The sequence below is a fragment of the Parasteatoda tepidariorum genome, chromosome 3 (assembly GCF_043381705.1).
Source record: "Parasteatoda tepidariorum isolate YZ-2023 chromosome 3, CAS_Ptep_4.0, whole genome shotgun sequence".
Lineage (NCBI taxonomy): Eukaryota > Metazoa > Arthropoda > Arachnida > Araneae > Theridiidae > Parasteatoda > Parasteatoda tepidariorum.
The window spans coordinates 45,799,014-45,816,877 of NC_092206.1; the positions used below are offsets into that span (position 1 = coordinate 45,799,014).

Consider the following 17,864-nt stretch of genomic DNA (forward strand, 5'->3'; position numbering starts at 1 on the left):
TTGTTTAAAAGTAAAAATAGTAAAAAAATAATAAAATTGTTTAGCCCTTCAGGACAGCAATGACGTGATTGAGCTATTTTCCCTTTAAGGTTCATAGTATCATATACATGAAGCGAGCCTTTCTGACTCTAGCTGTCCAAGATCGCATGGACGAGTTTTCAATTCAATATTCCTGTATTAGTACACAAACATAATCTTTAGTACGCATAAATTCTGGGCGTGTGGGCCTGGGGAAGAACTTTTTTCTTTTGTCATCGGTCACAGAAAGGGCTAAAGCAATTTTTGATACAGTTACATTAAAAAACAAGATTTAGTATCCTTTGTTGAATTTTAGTATGCAATGACACAAGTAACTTTGATAAATGAATATCATAATCATTGAAAAGTAAAATAATGAAATGACTGAATAAAATGAATGAGCAAAATACTCAAATGAAAAAAATGCAAATTTTTTAAGCAAATAAGCAGGAATTTCAGAAAATATTCGTAATTAATTGAATAAAAATGTTTAAAAAACAAGTATGAAAAACTCAAATCACATAACATGAATAAGCAGTCTAATATATCTGAAGTCACAACAAAGAAATATTTAAAAATGCTCCCTTTTTTTAAATGCTTATATCTGCATATTTGCAAGAAAATGAAATCCAGAATACATATATCTAAATACAGACAATATAAATACTTTGAGATTCATAAAGTTTGAGTTAGGGCAAATAAAACATCTCTACTTTACGGTGTTTGGAGTACATCTGCAATGTTTAAACACTGCTTTTATACTGTTTATTCAAGTTAATATTGGGCATTAATAAGTTGAACATACATTCTAGCTTTATCCATGAATAAATTAAAAGTATATACAAGTACAATTAATTGAAAACTGGTTTTTATGTTTGAAAAATTAGGATTTCTTAAATTACTCATTTAAAAAGTGTGTTAATTAAAGCTTGTTTTATAAATATTTTTAAAGTATTACTTGAGCTGTGAAAAGGTAACAGCATTTTTTTAAATTAAAAATAACAGCAAAACAGGTAACAAAAACATATAAAAGCAGATTAAGAGTAACATTAATGTTTTTTTTCATACCTCCACTCATTTTCATTCCTACAACTAATTTATGTTAGATATGCTTCAAAGAACATGTGATGTTCAGTTCAACACACGTGTTTAGGCAGTAATCAGATTTTTAGCTCAAAATTAGGTGATTTTTCATTAAGAAGAAATTAAACAGAGAGAACATTTCATATGCATCATCACAATAAAAATATAATACTTCTTAAAAAAAGAAAAGAAAAATGCAAACATAAATAATATTATGAAAACAAATAATTAAAAAGGTTAGTTTTTATGGAAGAAAGAAGAAAAAAAATGTATTTTAAAATGCAAACAAATTTTTTTTCACATCATAATTTCATATCATAACTTTTTTAATATGATCAAAAAAACTGGGTTTCTTTATTAATATTTAAAACAACATAACACTGTAAAACATATTGTTAAAATACAAATAAATAAAATTCAGCAAAATCACAGCCAAGGAGAAAAAAGTAAAATTAATACATGTAGGAACAATTGTATTGGGATGAATTGATAAATAAGTACTTTCACAAAAATCAGGTAAAACAAATGAATGTAAGAACTGACACTTTAGACTAGAAAATGTGCATGCAATAATACAGATTGAATTTTAAAAATGTCATACCATTTACCTTACAATTGAAAACCAAAAATGTAAATGTATTATTTAAAGTAACTTCATATATTTAACATTTAAATGTTGATACATTTTAAATTTAAATATTTTATTAAAGTAACATTTAAATGTTGATACATTTTAAATAATTTATTACTATATTCAAAATAATAAACTTTGCATGGAATAATTATGAACAAAAAATGTTTTAAAAAATACCAACAGAAAATACTTGCTTTCAATGTGAAAAAAAAAATGTCTACTATAAATTTAAAAGTCCTTACATTTTAGCAGCATTATGGTTAAAATGAAATTAATAATGCAATTATAGGTTAATTATAAGTCAAAAACACTAGTTTAAATTAGGTTTAAAATAAACATAGTTAAAATGAATTCAACATTTAATGACATTTTTATACTGGAAGAAAGATACTAAATGGAATTTACCCACTAATTTAACAAAAACAAAAAGGATCAGCTTATAATTTAAAATGATATGTTTTGGAATATGTTTAATGATCTACTAAACTGATAGAAATATTAGAAATAAACTGTTAAACAATTAGTAAATCACTTTCTTCATAGTATCAATGAATTATTGATCATAATCGTATACAAAAAAAAAAAATTAACCAAATATGTTAATAACAGCTTTTATATAAATACAACCAGTGTAGGATAATTAACAGTTGGCCAAATTTTTATTTACTTTAAAAAACTAGTTAACTCTATATCCTAATAAAATTTACTATCTCCTGATATACAAAAGCATTTGATTGACATTTTCAGTATTTACAAAATAGGCTAAGTAAAACAAGAACAAAAATTCTGGAATAAATCAACTATACATTCTAAAAAAAAGTAATAATACATGCGAACAACTGAGAATAAAACTGTAATTATATATATATCACAATATGTAATAAGATCTAAAGAACATAGCTGCTAGTTTTAGAAACTGAAAATCTACAATTAGACAGCTTCAATAAGAGAATAAGCCACTTACTTAATGAAAATTATAAAATTCATTATATTCCAATATGAACAATATAAGTGCAAGCAACTTAAAAAAAAAAAAACTTTTGAAAAATATATATTTCCCATAAATATATATCTATAAAAAAAAAGTTAAAACCTGTAAGTCACTTACGAAATCTTATCCCTCTACTTCATTTCAATAATAACTTTAATTTTAAAGCAAGTTACATAACATTTAAAGCAAGATAATACAAAATTTGATACTATTGTTTTTGTACTTTTGAGGTAAAGACAGGCTATATAAATTTAAAAAAAAAAAAAAAAAACACATTACTTTGCAAAATTTTTTTAAAATAATCTGATTATTGATAGCCCAAATTTTAGTGTCTTCCTTAAATTTAGAATCATTTTGAAAGTTTATAATTTTAAGAATCATTTCAGCATTGTGTATAATAAAATAATATAATACCATTCAGAACATGAAAATTTTAATCATTTGATTTCTGACCACCCAAATCTTAACTGTCTCTATTTGAGTTAGTGACATCAAAGCTAGATAAATTTTAAAACTTGAATCCTCTCAGCATTATGTTTAACAAAATAATACTATACAATTCAGATCATGAAAATTTTAAAGCCAAAACTTAAGTTTTTCAGTTTCAACAATGAAGATCCAAATACAAATCTGGAAATTCTTAGCTAAGCAGCTATGAACAATGATTTTTAAGCCACAGGGTTCAGTGACTCTTCATCATCATCTTCCTCTTGACCTAAAAGAACATGCTCATACACCTGAACCCTCAGCCTCCTTCTCAGATGCTGAAACACACGATATCTAATTGTGATGTAGACAAGAGCAACAGCTATAACAATCACTGATATTGGTACAAGAATTGCTGTGAGGAGCAATGATTCTGCAATTAAAAAAATAACAATGTATGATCATTGTAAATAATAAGCTATGTCTAGAACAATGAAGCAATTGATTATATAAATTAAAAAATATTGTAGTGTAAAAATCATTATGTTATAATTTATTGTTTATTATATAAAACGAAAATGCATTGTATGATGCTACGTGACGTCACATTGATCAACGGTGAAGTAGAAACAGAAGAGTTTGAGGTTTGTTAGAGAGTGGTTGAGTCAGAGATAGATGTCTGTTGTTTAAGTTTAGTTTTTTTTAATTGTTATAACTTGAATGTTTTTTGCTTCATAATTGTTAAAATAAATAATTTTATGTTACAACTGATTGCTGATTATTGGAAGAGTATTAAATAGTGTCTTGTGAAATGTCGAGGTGAAGGAAGAGTATACATCACACATTCAAAGCATAATTATTAAAATTAATCACACAAAAAATTAATAATGAAACAATTAAGTTGAAAGCGCACCAAATACTTGTATCAAAATCACACAAATTGACATCCGATGTTTATGAAAAAAAAAATAAACTCTGATGAGTGAGATGTGAAATAATTAATTAATTCCAATAAAATAATTAATACCAATTACAATGATTATAATTAATACAATAATTAATTCCAAATAAAAATCTTAAAATTTCCAGGTTTTTGCTTCTTTTTTCTTATAAAGTGTAGGATGTGTACAAGAAAAGTGTCTATATTATAAAATATTTTATTCAAAATGGTTTTTTTTTTTAACGTATCATCTTGAAAAAAATAATTTATTTTGACAATCTGGCAAGATTTATTTATTTACTTTTTAATGTTTTGGTACAAAATTTTGAATCAAAAATCCTATTGACCAAAAAAGACTTTTTTTTTCAAATTAAAATATGTTCCAACTAATTTTCGGAGAATTTTATAAAGTTAAAAATACAAAAACATTTCGTCAACACGGAAAAAAATTACCACGAAAGCATTAGAACAAACTTGAGCCATAAATGGATTCAGCCTAAAGGCAGAATTTAAAAACAGAAGCTAATATCCTAAACCCTTCATCCACCTCCACCACAATCTTTCCTAAATTGCACAGTCCCATAGCGGTCAAAGGTTTCTACATTCGTTCAGCAACCATGGAAGAATTTTATATGTACATTCTAGTTCAACAGAGCTGTAATGGAGCAAATTTTGATGCAAGCAAAGTATTGCTAAGTTGATGATATTTCAACTGTTTGGAGATAGATTTCCGTCTAAAAAACGTGGGTATAATGGATGAAATAATTTCAATTAAGAAAATTAGAAAATAATTTAAATTAGTGAAATTAAAAAAATTATCAAAGAAAAAATTTCCAGCCTTTCTTTAAAATTCCCTGATTTTTCCAGGTTTTTATCCAAATTTTCCTGATTTTTCCAGTATAAAAAAATTCCCTGATAATTCCAGGTTTTCTAGGTGGGTGGCCACCCTGAATTATATAATGCAGAGATTATTTAAAATGATAGCATTAAACTAGGTATTAAAAAGTTTCATTAGTACTAAATAAGCTGAATTAAATAAGTAGACACCTACTTCACTTAAATTTACTTCTTTAGGAAGGGTGAAAATTATTTATTTTTTATACAAAGGAAAATTTATTTTTTACTCAACTAAAATCAGTATTGTTTAAGATAGATTTCAGTTAGTGTACATAAAAGATTTTCGTAAGAGTTCGCAATAATGAGAGATCACTTTATTAAATCGATATTGAAAAGTAGCTATACTTACTTGTAGATGTTTTTTTGTTAGGGTGTAGATGTTCTGCTGGTGTTTCTGAAACATTTAAAATAAATGAAATATAAAATGTAAATCAAACTAAAACAATACATTAAAAAAAAAATCTTCATGGAAATGATTATTCCACCCTGAATACTTGACAGGGAAAATTTTATGTCTCAAAACAGCTAGCATATATTAAAAGATCGAAATCTAAGTTTTCTTTTCTTTTTTAAAAAAGAACAAAAAAAGAAAGAAATTGCTATTTGTTTTTCAGAAAAATATACAGTTTTCTTGAGTTCCTTTTTTGAATCACAGTTATTTTAAAATTGTTCAGATTTTATAAACATTCTTCTTTTTTTTGTACTTATAAAGATTATTAACCAAGATTAAGTTATGATTTAAGTTTAATATCTGGAACTCCAGCCTTTTATTAATAATTTTGGAGGAAGAAAAATTTGGTAATAGAATGACTGAAAATAGTTTTTAAAATGAGTTTGAAAGAGTATTTAAATCTTTGTTGTTGTGGAATCAATTTAATTTATTTAGAGTAAAGATAATTTGACTCATTTTATCGTCAATACACAATCTTTATATTTTTCAAAATAGCATGATCTGCAAAATAATATCTTTATACTTTTCAAAATAATCCGTTTTTCATCTAATAATCATTTAATCATCTGCCATTTTCTCAATCCTATGTAAAGTTTTCTTTCTTCCATTTAAACTGTATACAGATAAAAATGCTGCAACTTCTAAGCTTTGATTATGATCTCTCAAAATTCATACACACCAGGATATTTGAAATGGGAATAAATTCCATTTCTATAGATATAATAGTAAAAAAAGCTGGAAGAGAATGAGTTTAAACATTTTTTCTGGCATTTATTAACTCAAAATAAAAATATAGTATAATTTTGATATCGCATTTAATGAAATTATGAATAAATTTTAATACTAACCTACAGTTGTGCTTACGGTAGGATTCATAATACAAGTTCCATTGATATCACGAGTAAAATCTGTGAGGCAAACACAGAATCCTTCAGGACCAGACTTACTAATTTGAAGACACATTTCATTCACAGGGCAAGAGCTATTCAAAATTGTACAGTTACTATGCGTTTTATCTAGAAGGAAAGATTTAATAAAATCAAAAGAAAGATTCACTAAAGTTGTAAATTGATGGATGTCAATTATAATTATATCATTATATTAAAATTAGGAACAAGTTTTACAGAATATTGCATACATTTTTTTAATTATTACACAAAACAAAAGTATTAAAAATAAAATTGAACAAATTTTCACTTTTTATACATTCATTCTTATTTCAGAAGAAAATATAGCTCAGTTCATTAAATTAATCTTCCAAGAAAAAAATCAGAGATACAAAATTGAAAAGAAAAAATACAAATTTGCAACCACGGAATATAAGAGTCATAAATATACTTGTTTCCACACTATATTAATGTTAACATGATTTATTTGAGTCAAAGAAAACATTTCCGAGGATGATAAATACAAAAAGTTTTTAAATTTTTCTTTAGACAGTTTGGTAAAATTTTTTGTCAATAGACTAAAGAAAATTTTACATCTGAATATATGAATGAAATATATAGCTGTAACTACTTGATAAGTATAATATAATTATTTATAGTCGCTGGCCAAATTATAAGATGCACTATAAGATTCTACTGCACCTTTTCTTTTGTTTCGGGCTTAATTTCTCCCCTGATTCAACTTTCTTCTTCACGGATCGTATGCTAGCTTCAGAAATATGTTCAATATTCGTGGTATTTACTGGTTTAAAAATATTTAAGCATTCACAAAGGCCTTTACTTCAGCTTTTACAAATGGTGAAAGATCGCCATTTTTACCCATGATGAAAATGTTCCAATTGATTATTTATACACTGCATACCAAATAAACTAATAACTCTGTAGTACAAAACTGCGAAACAAATAAACACACCGCATAAAGCCACAAAAATGCAACCCCAACTGACGTGCACGAGAATGCGACTGAAACTAGTTTGCGCTTGTTTATGTTCGTGTATAAATTGGCTAACATTGTAATGCAATACCCTAAAAATAAATGCAAATAGGACGCATATAAAAAATCTTCCAAATAAAAACGCATTGCATGCATGTTTAAATATAAAAGTATTGCATATAAACTCATGCAAAACATGTCATTATTAAAAAACTACAATGTATCTAATGATTTAGCCAGGGACTGTAATTAACAAGCATATCTAACCATCAGAATACTCTACTTTTAGAGGAGTCATCATCAAAATATTTAATGTGGCTTGATTTTTTAAAAAAAATTATATATTACAAAAAAAACAATATATTAATAAAAACTACATTTGGCATTAATAAATTGCTTATAGCGAGGTTACAGTAGAGAAAAAAAAAAAGAAAAAGAAGCATTATTGTGATTTATACAATGACACTTATTGCCCATTTTATAGTTCGAATTTTAAAATTTAAGAATGTCAGAAAAATTATTATCCAAAAAAGGAAAATTAAAAGAAATAAAAAGGAATTTTAAAAAAGAAAAAGATTTAACACAATACAAAATATGTTTAAAAAATAGATCATCTGGTATCAGATGTTATATTTGATACATATAACTGAGCGTCTGCAAGGGACATCACGCGTGAGTAAATCATGACATTTGTTTATGCCACAATTCAGCAACCCATCAAGTTCAACACACACACATGATGTCCTTTACAGGTACACAATTAAATCTGATGAAAAAAAATTATTCAGCATGGTAATAAACCGATTCTAATAGTTATAACAATGACATGCCATTCATAACCACATGATTAGACATAACCATGTGATTTCATCAATATTTTCTCGAGCTACAAGTACCGAAAAGGTAAAATTTTATTTCTGAATGTCTTAAGTAGGAGGTGAAAATAAGTTGATTTCACAAAAAAAGTAGAGAAAAAATAGTAGTTCTGAATAACTTTCAATTTTAAGAATAAATCAACTTTTATGAGCTTAGAAGTACGTAACACTTGCATAATTAAAAGAAATATTCTTAAAAAATGAATAAATAGTGTATCACAGCCATTAAACACCTTACATACTTAAACACAAAATTCTTATTTTTATTATTTTCAGTAAACTAGAATTCTATATTTTTGAAAATTCATAATTTAAAATTCAAAAAAATATAAATTTCAAATGTCTACTTAAGCCTAAAAAATAAAACAGTAATAAAAAATATATCCAGCAACGCATTAAAATAATTGGCTGAATTGGAAACCAAAGGAATTTGACTTAGAAGATAATGAATTATTAAAATGATGGACGTTTATGCCAATTTCAAACATGCTGCGAGATGTAAATTAAAATACTTATGAACTTGAGAATGTATGGAAAAACTTACACTTAGATGAGAGCAATGGTAAAACATTGGATGTCACAGCAGATGGTTCAGTTGAGTTCCCAGAATTATTAAGTAATTTGCAGTCAGGAACAAAAACTGAAACATTTTTAAATACTTGGTATCGAGTGCTTGATGCCATAGATGGTATTAAGTAATGAAGCAAAGGTGAGTCTGACTTCAATCCAGATGGAATATCCAAAGCAAGGCTTAAAATATATTTGTCTTTTTGTTTGAGAACATCAATTACACCATCCAAAGTTTCTGGAAATCAATTAAACAGAACATTTTAAAATAAGCAGGGTTGTAGCATAGAGTGAAGAGAGATATAAACTTATATGCATTAGACTCTTAAGGGATATTATCTCTTGCACTTAACTAAAGCCAAAATAAGAATTAATTTGTTATACAACATTGGGTTTTGTTTATACTGTCAAAATGCTTTTATGATATTGAACTTTTATACAAGTATTTCATAAAGAAATGGCTTTAAGTGTAACATAAAATCTTAATACCAAAATAAATAAATTATCATTTAAGGGTATTGAAGCACAGAATTTAAACATAATTTTTTTGTTTTGAAACCACCTGAAAAGTTCTAAGTTAATTCATAAGTGAATTTGAGTTGCATAAGAAAAAATAGTTAAAGATCATGGCCATCATGATGGCAACATAGAAAAGAATTTGTATCTTTTGTTCAAGAGATCACCAGTTCAAAATTGATGATTAATTTTTTTTGATTGCTGTAATTATTTTGTGAGGGTTTTTTGAATTTTTTAAAAATATTTTCAATATATATATATTTTTTTTAATACAGCCAATGAAAAATTTGATTATAATGGAAAATATCAATTGCCTGATGTATGAGTAATGTGTCACAGCGAGTACATTTCACAGTTAAAGACTGAGTATATTTCATTAGTTAGTTTAGATAGTATGCATAATATGTTAGTCTGTTTCATAGTGAGTGAGTATATTTTACAATAAGTATATTGCATTCATACACACCTAAAGGTTGCATTAGACTTGTAGCAACTTTAAGAAAATCCTCAATTTTCAATTCTTTACTGGCAGAAGTTATCATTGGTCAAACAGTAATACATACTTAATCATTAACAGTTCCTTGAATTAAATCAGAGAACAGATGGAAATTGTACAAAAAAAATATGTGTTTCCCTTCAGAGTGGGTATAAGTCTTTCTATTAAGAGCATTAACAACATAGACAACAAAAAAGACCTTTGTGAACAATATAAGAAACATTCATATATCCACAAAATAATAATTAAAAACAAATAAATTAGACATATTTGACTTTAGCTACTCAAAGTCTATTGAAAAATTTTTGTTTGATATCAAGATTCAATGTTATATTTGACGCCATTTGCTAATCAATGTAAGCAAACTAAAATATCTGAGTTTTCCAAACATTTTGAAAGCATAGCACAATCTGAACAGTACAGAAATGAAAAATTTTTTAATTGAAAAATTGATTAGTACTTTTGCAAGAATCACTCACACAATCAGTTTCACTGTATTTAAAATTCAAATTTCTTAGTATTAAATAATTTAATAAAAAAAATGATCCACATTTTTTTTACATTGGCATAAACTAGGAAGAGAAAATATAAAATTCACTCAAAATTGCGGCCAAACATGGTAACAAAGCTTTCCATTGGTAACAGACTTTCACTAGATAAAATTAATTATAACTAGATTCAAATGGGACAATTAAAAACCTACGCACAAGTTCAAATTACCAAGATGTTCTGTTTTCATATATACATTATTTGAAAGGGAGAAAAATATTTTTCGTTAACAGTGTTTCCATACCTAGCATGAAGCCCAGTCCTTACTTTAGATGATTAAAAAATTAAACATATCAACATTGATCTAACAGAAATATAGTTTAATAATATAATAATGTATCAATATAATAATTAGTAAAATAATAGATAATAACCAGTGTAGTAATAACCAATAGAATTTTAAAAGGAAAAAAAAAGTAATTAATTTCTTTTATATCATCAAACTGAACATATTTTAATAAATAAAATGCATCATGATCATAACAAACATTATATATCTAAATAGGTACGTCTATTGTATAATAAAATTAGAATGAAAACTTGATTATACCCGTTAATGAAAATTTATCTCCATGATAAAATTTCTTCTGCCAATTTCTGATATTTAACTTAGGAACATCAATATTTAAAGTTACACTTGTAGGAGTTTCACAGGCATTAACAGATAATCCTCCAGTAATGTCATAACCCTGAAAATATCATACACAATTTAAAACATAAAAATGCAATTGCATATTATACAACTATGCAGTGAGTGCTGTGTTTTGAACATTCTATAGCAAACTTCATATTACAAAGATAAATATACAGGTTCTATGATTTCCCCAAAAATAATATCATATTTTTACAAACACTAAACAAACTGATTTACATGATTTTGAAACTTAGAGCATAAATCAGTTCCTTAAAAATAAAAATGAAGAATATAAATATACTTGGAATTTCGTAGGAATCTATTTTTGATTTATGCATAAACATAATTGTAAATAATAACCATGCCAGCATTTCAGCAAAAATCAAAAGACTTGTAAGCATAAGATATAAAGGTTGAGTAGGGGTTATTCAATGAACTTTAAAAGATAATAACACAGAAACAAAATAACTAAGTTATGTTGCTTCTATATACATATAAAAACAATATTATGACATCCTTCAGAGTTAAACTTCATATCTTGAAGATTCCATGTTTTTTTTTTAAACTAAAATTCCAGCAAACATTAAACAATTTAAAATAAATTATTATCCTTATGGAGCAGTGACAACACAAAATAATCTACACATTATCTCCAGATTAAAGAAACACACCAACTTTCTCTCTCTGTCTGTTAAAATTGAAAATGCTACCACATTCTTAGTTTAATAAAACAGAAATGAGAGACTATGGTGCTTGAAATGTAATATTGCTCAATTCTCATCCCATGTGTTACAAAAAGAAGTTTTATTCATTTATAAACAATTTATCATGTCTTGTATGATCTTCGTTTTACAAATTGTTTATACACTGTACATTTGTACTAAAATAGAGTAAAATGTTTAACTTTAAGAATAATTTGAGCTCATTCTTTCTAACTTGAGAAACAATTAATAGTGAAGTCAAATTGTCAAGCATATTAATTCTGAAACATATTTCTAAGATAAAAGTAAAGAGTTCACTTTTAGGAGATTAAAATTTCATTTGAATAAAGTTGCCAAATATTGGCTCTGCATGAATTCCTAATTCTTATATTTGATATTTATTCATTACAGGGTTGTAAAAAACATGAAAACATCACATCGATATTAGTATAGTAAGATATCTGTTATCACAGTACCTATTATCTGTTAACACAACATCAGTAGTACCTATAATAATAATTAACTAAACAGTACTGGTGTCTATAGAAGTAAGGCAATCTTTTAATTGTGATTCTGCATACATGCTGTAGCATGTGAAATACATAAAAAAAATCTTATATGTGACATGAAAATAAGCATAACATATCCAAGAGAACGTGTAATTTTTTAGTGTGAAAAGCACTAAAACCAAACTTTAAATATATGTAGATGTAAGAGCATATATAAATACAGAATTGGGCAAAATTATGGACATACTAACTCATTTTTTTCATATTTCTCAAGAAATACTTAGGGAATAATTTTAAACCTTTAGAAGCTAATTTTCAATAAAATTAAATTACCTTCTTAGAGTAATTTTTAATTAATAATAAAAATATAATTTTAAAACAAGTTGCACAAGTTATGAGTATTTTACATAATCTTTTTATACTGCGCTCGCACAGAAGACATTTAATTATTGTTTTCTCATTCATAAATTTGTTTTGAATCGTATTTGGTAACTTCTAAAAGAAGTCAGAATCGAATATCTTGAAAATTTCAAAAGTTTCTAGCAATTCTGTTAGTTTGGTTCTGTTAGTTAAGTTTCTGTTAGTTTGGAAGGAAAGCTTTGGTAAGAGATTTTCACAAATTTAATTTTGTATTATTAAACAAGACTTATTAAAAATAACAACATTATACAGGACTAGACCCTATTAAATTATGGTTTATTTCAAATTTTTCATTTCCAATTACCATAATATTACATCTTCTTATCCTGACCAACATTTTAGGGAATTATCATTTGTTATTATAATTTGTTTTATATTACAAAATCGTGAAAAAATCTCCTTAAAATTTAGAGCTTTCAATAAAAAAGTACAAAAGTTACTTAGAAATTTGCTGGAAATTTTTCAAAATATTCATATCAGACTTTCTTCATAGGTTACCAAATATGATACTAAACAGAATTATGAAAAAAAAAATTCTTAAAATGTTTTCTGAGCATGCGCAGTGTATGGAAGAATTACTATAAATGCTCATATCTCCAGTAATTTTTAATGAATTTTTTCAAAGTTTAGAGAGATATTTTTATTATTAATTAAAAATTACTCTAAATTCTTATTTAATTCAATATTTCAGCAGTTACAATAAAAAGGTAAGTAAAAAAAATAAAAAGTTTTATAAATATGTTCACATCTTTATAAATATTTAAGTTAGGTTTATAAAAGTTTATGAAGTTAATGCATATAAAAATCAAAGTAATTGACATAAGTTACAGGCTTATCACTATATTGTTATGCATAAGGCATTGAAAAAAATTATTGTTACGTTGGTAATTTATTGACAGTCCCTCAAACCTCTCTAAAAGTCATGAGAAATAGCATGACTTAAACACTTAAAAAGTTTTAAAATAATTTTCTATGTATTTCTTGAAAAGTGTAAAAAAATGTGATAGTATAGAATCGTTTTTGTTGTTTTATCCAATCCTTGTATATACTCATTTTCTTCATTAGAAGCTGATGGAGAAAATTAAAATAATTCTAAGTATCATACAACATTGCTGCTTTTCTTTAATGCATGTGTTTGATCTATCTTTAACTAAATCCTTGATTATCCAGATATAACACTTTTCCTGTATTAGATTTTTTTGTCGAACAATAGAATAATTATGAATGCACATAGGTTGATACAGAGATAGAAATTTTTTAAAAGGGACCAACATTTAGTAAAAGCACCCCAGAAATTCGGAAATTCGGGTTGTAAGGATCTGTAGTTTCCAAAGTCAAGCTGAATCAGGCTATATATTTTAACCTTATATTGAAATCACCAAAAGCCAATTTATTTATAAAATTTTTCGGTGGTAACAATTGGAAAAATGCTCATAGAACATATGGGAAAAAAATTCTATGTGCAGAATGTAAATTTTTGATAGAAATAAAAATACAAAATCAAACATTATTGCATAACAATGAATATAGTTTTGTCTTAGTACTTATACAGTTCCAAATTAGTAATAAAAACTTACAAATTCATGAATTGAACATGATATTCCAGTACAATTAGTATTTACAGTACAGTTAACTTGCTGAGGGCCATGAACTAATTCACGTATCATTCCAGCCCAGGATACACAGTACAGGCGCTGATCAGCTTCAATACTTGAAATGACCAGTAAAGCTAAAATCATATGCATAAATTATAAAAAAAAATATTATAAAACAATTTTAAAATATTTAATCTGAAAATTTAGTTTGAAAAACACTAACATTGCAAAAGGGAAAAAAATTTAAATGTCTGAAATTTCAACATAAAGATCAGGGGTCTATATCAAAGAAATTTGGGTAATTTAATGGACTGTTCAAAAATTATTTTATTTACTTAAAAACAGACACTTCACAAATTAATTTAGAACATAAATCGATTATTTTCCTGTTGCTTACCATGAACATCAGTAATACAAATTTTATAAGTGAAACTTAATGAGAGATTTTGCAATGTTACTATAGTCTTTTCAACGAGAACTGATGGTGGAAGTAAACATAAGGGTTGCTGTTTGATCGGCAACGTTTGCCACTTCAACGGTTTCTTCTGTGAATGGGCGATTTTGTTTGAACCGACAGAGCTTTTGGTTTTATAGAAAAACGAAAACGATATTCGGTTTTTGATACCTTAAATTTAGGTAAGAAAGTGCAAAATTAAAATATTTACATGAAAATACGTTTCTAATTGTTTCAGCTAACACATAATTTTATTTTGAGAATAGTTTTAATGTATTTTTTTTAAGTTTAAATCAAATTAGTCCTAATATATTTTGCATAAATATCTATGCAAAACATAACTTTTATAATTCCATCGTAAAAGTCGTATAGAATTGAAAGAATATGTTAAAAAAATACTCTTTATTTTCATAATTAAATTTTTTTTTTAACTTTATTAAAAGTTAAATAATGTTTAAAATAGTTTTATGTTTCACCGATTGATTTAAAAATACATTTGAAGGAACTGTTAAAGAAGCAGTTTGTAAACCTCGAATTCAATAGGTTTTTGAAAATAGAATGAAGTATCAAAATTATTTAATTTTACGTAACATTTGAATTTCTGCAATTAATTAACAACTGTACCGAAAACAAAAATAATGATATTAAACTACGCAGACAAGAACAAAATTTTAAGAATTACTGTATTAACAATGAATAATAACGAATAATTATATCATTAAGAAGTAAAAGTGAAACTAATCTCAGGATTCACTCTCAGAACTTGTAGAATTCTCGTCGTTGGAATTGATATTTGTTACTAGAGAATTAACATTATTACTAGAGAATTAACAGTGTTTTCGATGGCTTCGTCCAAATCCCACATCTCTTTTTCGATTTTCTGAGTATGCTCAATGCAATTTTTCCACTTTTCAATTCCAATTTCATTTAAACTTCTTATGCACAATCCTTCTACTTCCGATAACTGGAAAGTTTTGTTTTCTTCCCAGCTAAAAATAAACCGCAGTTTTTCTACAGAACTGAAGTAATTTTGTAGTTTTTCTAGAGTTAACTGCAGATTTTCTGTAGTGCAATCTTAACTGTAAAAACACTACAGTTATTTCGCAGCTAATATGAAGTAATTTCTCAGTAATTTATTTCGAAAACACTTTTACCTATTTTCTACAAAATGATTGCAGTTTAAGTGAGGTCACTTTAAAATCATAAATTTAGAAAAAACTGAAACTTTAAATCTGTGGTTATTCTGCAGTAAATTTGAAGTAATTATGCAGTCATTGTTTCAAAAGCATACTTTCTGATGAATCAGCAGAAAAACTGCAGTTACTTTGTATTGTTGTAAAATTGAAAGAGTTTGATGTCTTCAATCTTGTTTTCCTGGTTGGGATATAAATTTTTTATAACGTTTATGTCTTTTTTTTTGATTATATATTAATTTCTTATAATTAGGTAAAAATTCTAAACATATATATTGATAATGGAAATAACGTACACTATGTATATTCCTAAAAGTTAAAATACATACTTGATTTAGTTGTAATTTTTAATAATTCAGAAGCAACAAAAACTTTTAAGTAAGATTTTGACACAATTTAATTGGTTTAAAATATGCCTAAAATTTAATAAATAGGTATTTAAATATTTCTGTATTTTAGTAAACTTATTACTAATTTTATTTTTATTAATTTTTATCATTTATATCTTTGGACTTAAGAAAGTTATGTTTGCGCAAAGTTTATGGTAAAAACATTATTAAAGGCAAGTAGTTAATGCTAATTAGTTAAATTTTTTATTCGAATTCATACTAAGTTAGGATTATTTTCTAATCAAAACAAATATTTATTTTGGATTTTAAACAAATTTATATTAAAAGAGTTTACAAAATTGAATTTGAAAAGGGATATTTAATAAGAGTTTTTGCTAGACTGATAGGCGCTATATGTGTATTATTCCGGCGCCAAGCAGACAACGGTATTGCGCCAAATAGCACGCTGCTTTGTTTACTTTCACTATCAGTTCTCGTTGAACAGACTATAGTGGAAAATTTCTGTATTGGTATATACAATAGAATAATCACTGGCAATAGCCATACCAGAAAATAAAATTAAAAAAATCACAGATAAGGGGCAACTAAATGAATGTAACTTGTAACCCACCTTCGGGCAAATCACTATTTTAAAAAATAAATTTGTTTGTTGTTGCAAGTTTAAGCTTGGCAATTGATGTTGGTGTGATGATGAGGTACTAATATTTAAAAATAGACTCTTATCAACAGAATCAGACTTAAAAAATATTTCTAGGTACTTTTTTTTTGGCTTACAATTTTTCAATAAATAATAAATTACTTTTTAAAAATTTATCTACAACTGTATCACTGATTGTGAGTCAAATGTTTCCTTATTTACACATATTTTTTGAGCTATTTATACGTTTAGAAAAAAATGTATAAGAGAAATATTTGGATGTCAATATTCTTATGAATTAACAATAAGATATAAATATCATTTTAGTGCATCAATATCTTTTGAAATTCATAAATATAGATTAGTAATTATTAATTAACTTCCTGATTTAAAAACTAAAAATGTATTACAACGATTTTGCTTTTTCCTTTTGTGACAGCACTCTAATAAACTATGTGTGAATCATAAAATATTTAAATTAATGTTTAATTTTGTTACTTATATGATTATAACTAATAACTTTATTTTCTTTAAAAAATGTATAAATAGCTTGTAGGAATCTTGAAAAAGCAGAAATTAAAGAAATGGAGAAAGCTTTAAAATACAATGATTTTCGAGCAATTTCATTATTTTCTGACGAACTTTTTGCCATACAGATACTAATTATAGTTTCATAGGATAAATTATAATTATTATAAATGGTCTAGCATATAAAGCATTAAAAATTTAATGCATAGTTTAAGCTTACTTAAAAGGAATACGCTAATATTCATGATGAAAAAGTTATGAATACAAAATATAAATATTCATCAAATTAAAAATATCTTTAATCTTAAATCATTCAGTAAGTATTAAATGACAATAAAATGTCCTTAATTTTTGTCCATAAAATTAAGGCTCAATAAAATACTAATCATTTTTAAATAATTAAAAAAAAATTAAATAGTTCTCGATTTTTGCTGATTTGCTTTCATTTATCAAAACAACAACAAAAACAAACGACTAAAGTAGTCTTCATTTCACTTCAATTTTTAGACAGCTAATATT

At 25.7% G+C, this 17,864-nt stretch overlaps 1 protein-coding gene across 1 annotated transcript; it reads right to left on the reverse strand.

Moving 5' to 3' along the window:
* Positions 1-2,957: 2,957 nt before the first annotated feature.
* LOC107456218 (uncharacterized) lies at positions 2,958-17,854 on the reverse strand. The gene is made up of 7 exons (XM_016074022.3): positions 17,566-17,854; positions 14,166-14,317; positions 10,875-11,013; positions 8,741-9,001; positions 6,289-6,456; positions 5,339-5,383; positions 2,958-3,585 (listed from the first exon to the last, which is right to left on the reverse strand). Exons 1-7 carry the CDS (start codon positions 17,588-17,590, stop codon positions 3,395-3,397), a joined length of 981 nt encoding a protein of 326 aa, XP_015929508.1. The 5' UTR covers positions 17,591-17,854; the 3' UTR covers positions 2,958-3,394.
* Between the last annotated feature and the right edge of the window lie 10 nt (positions 17,855-17,864).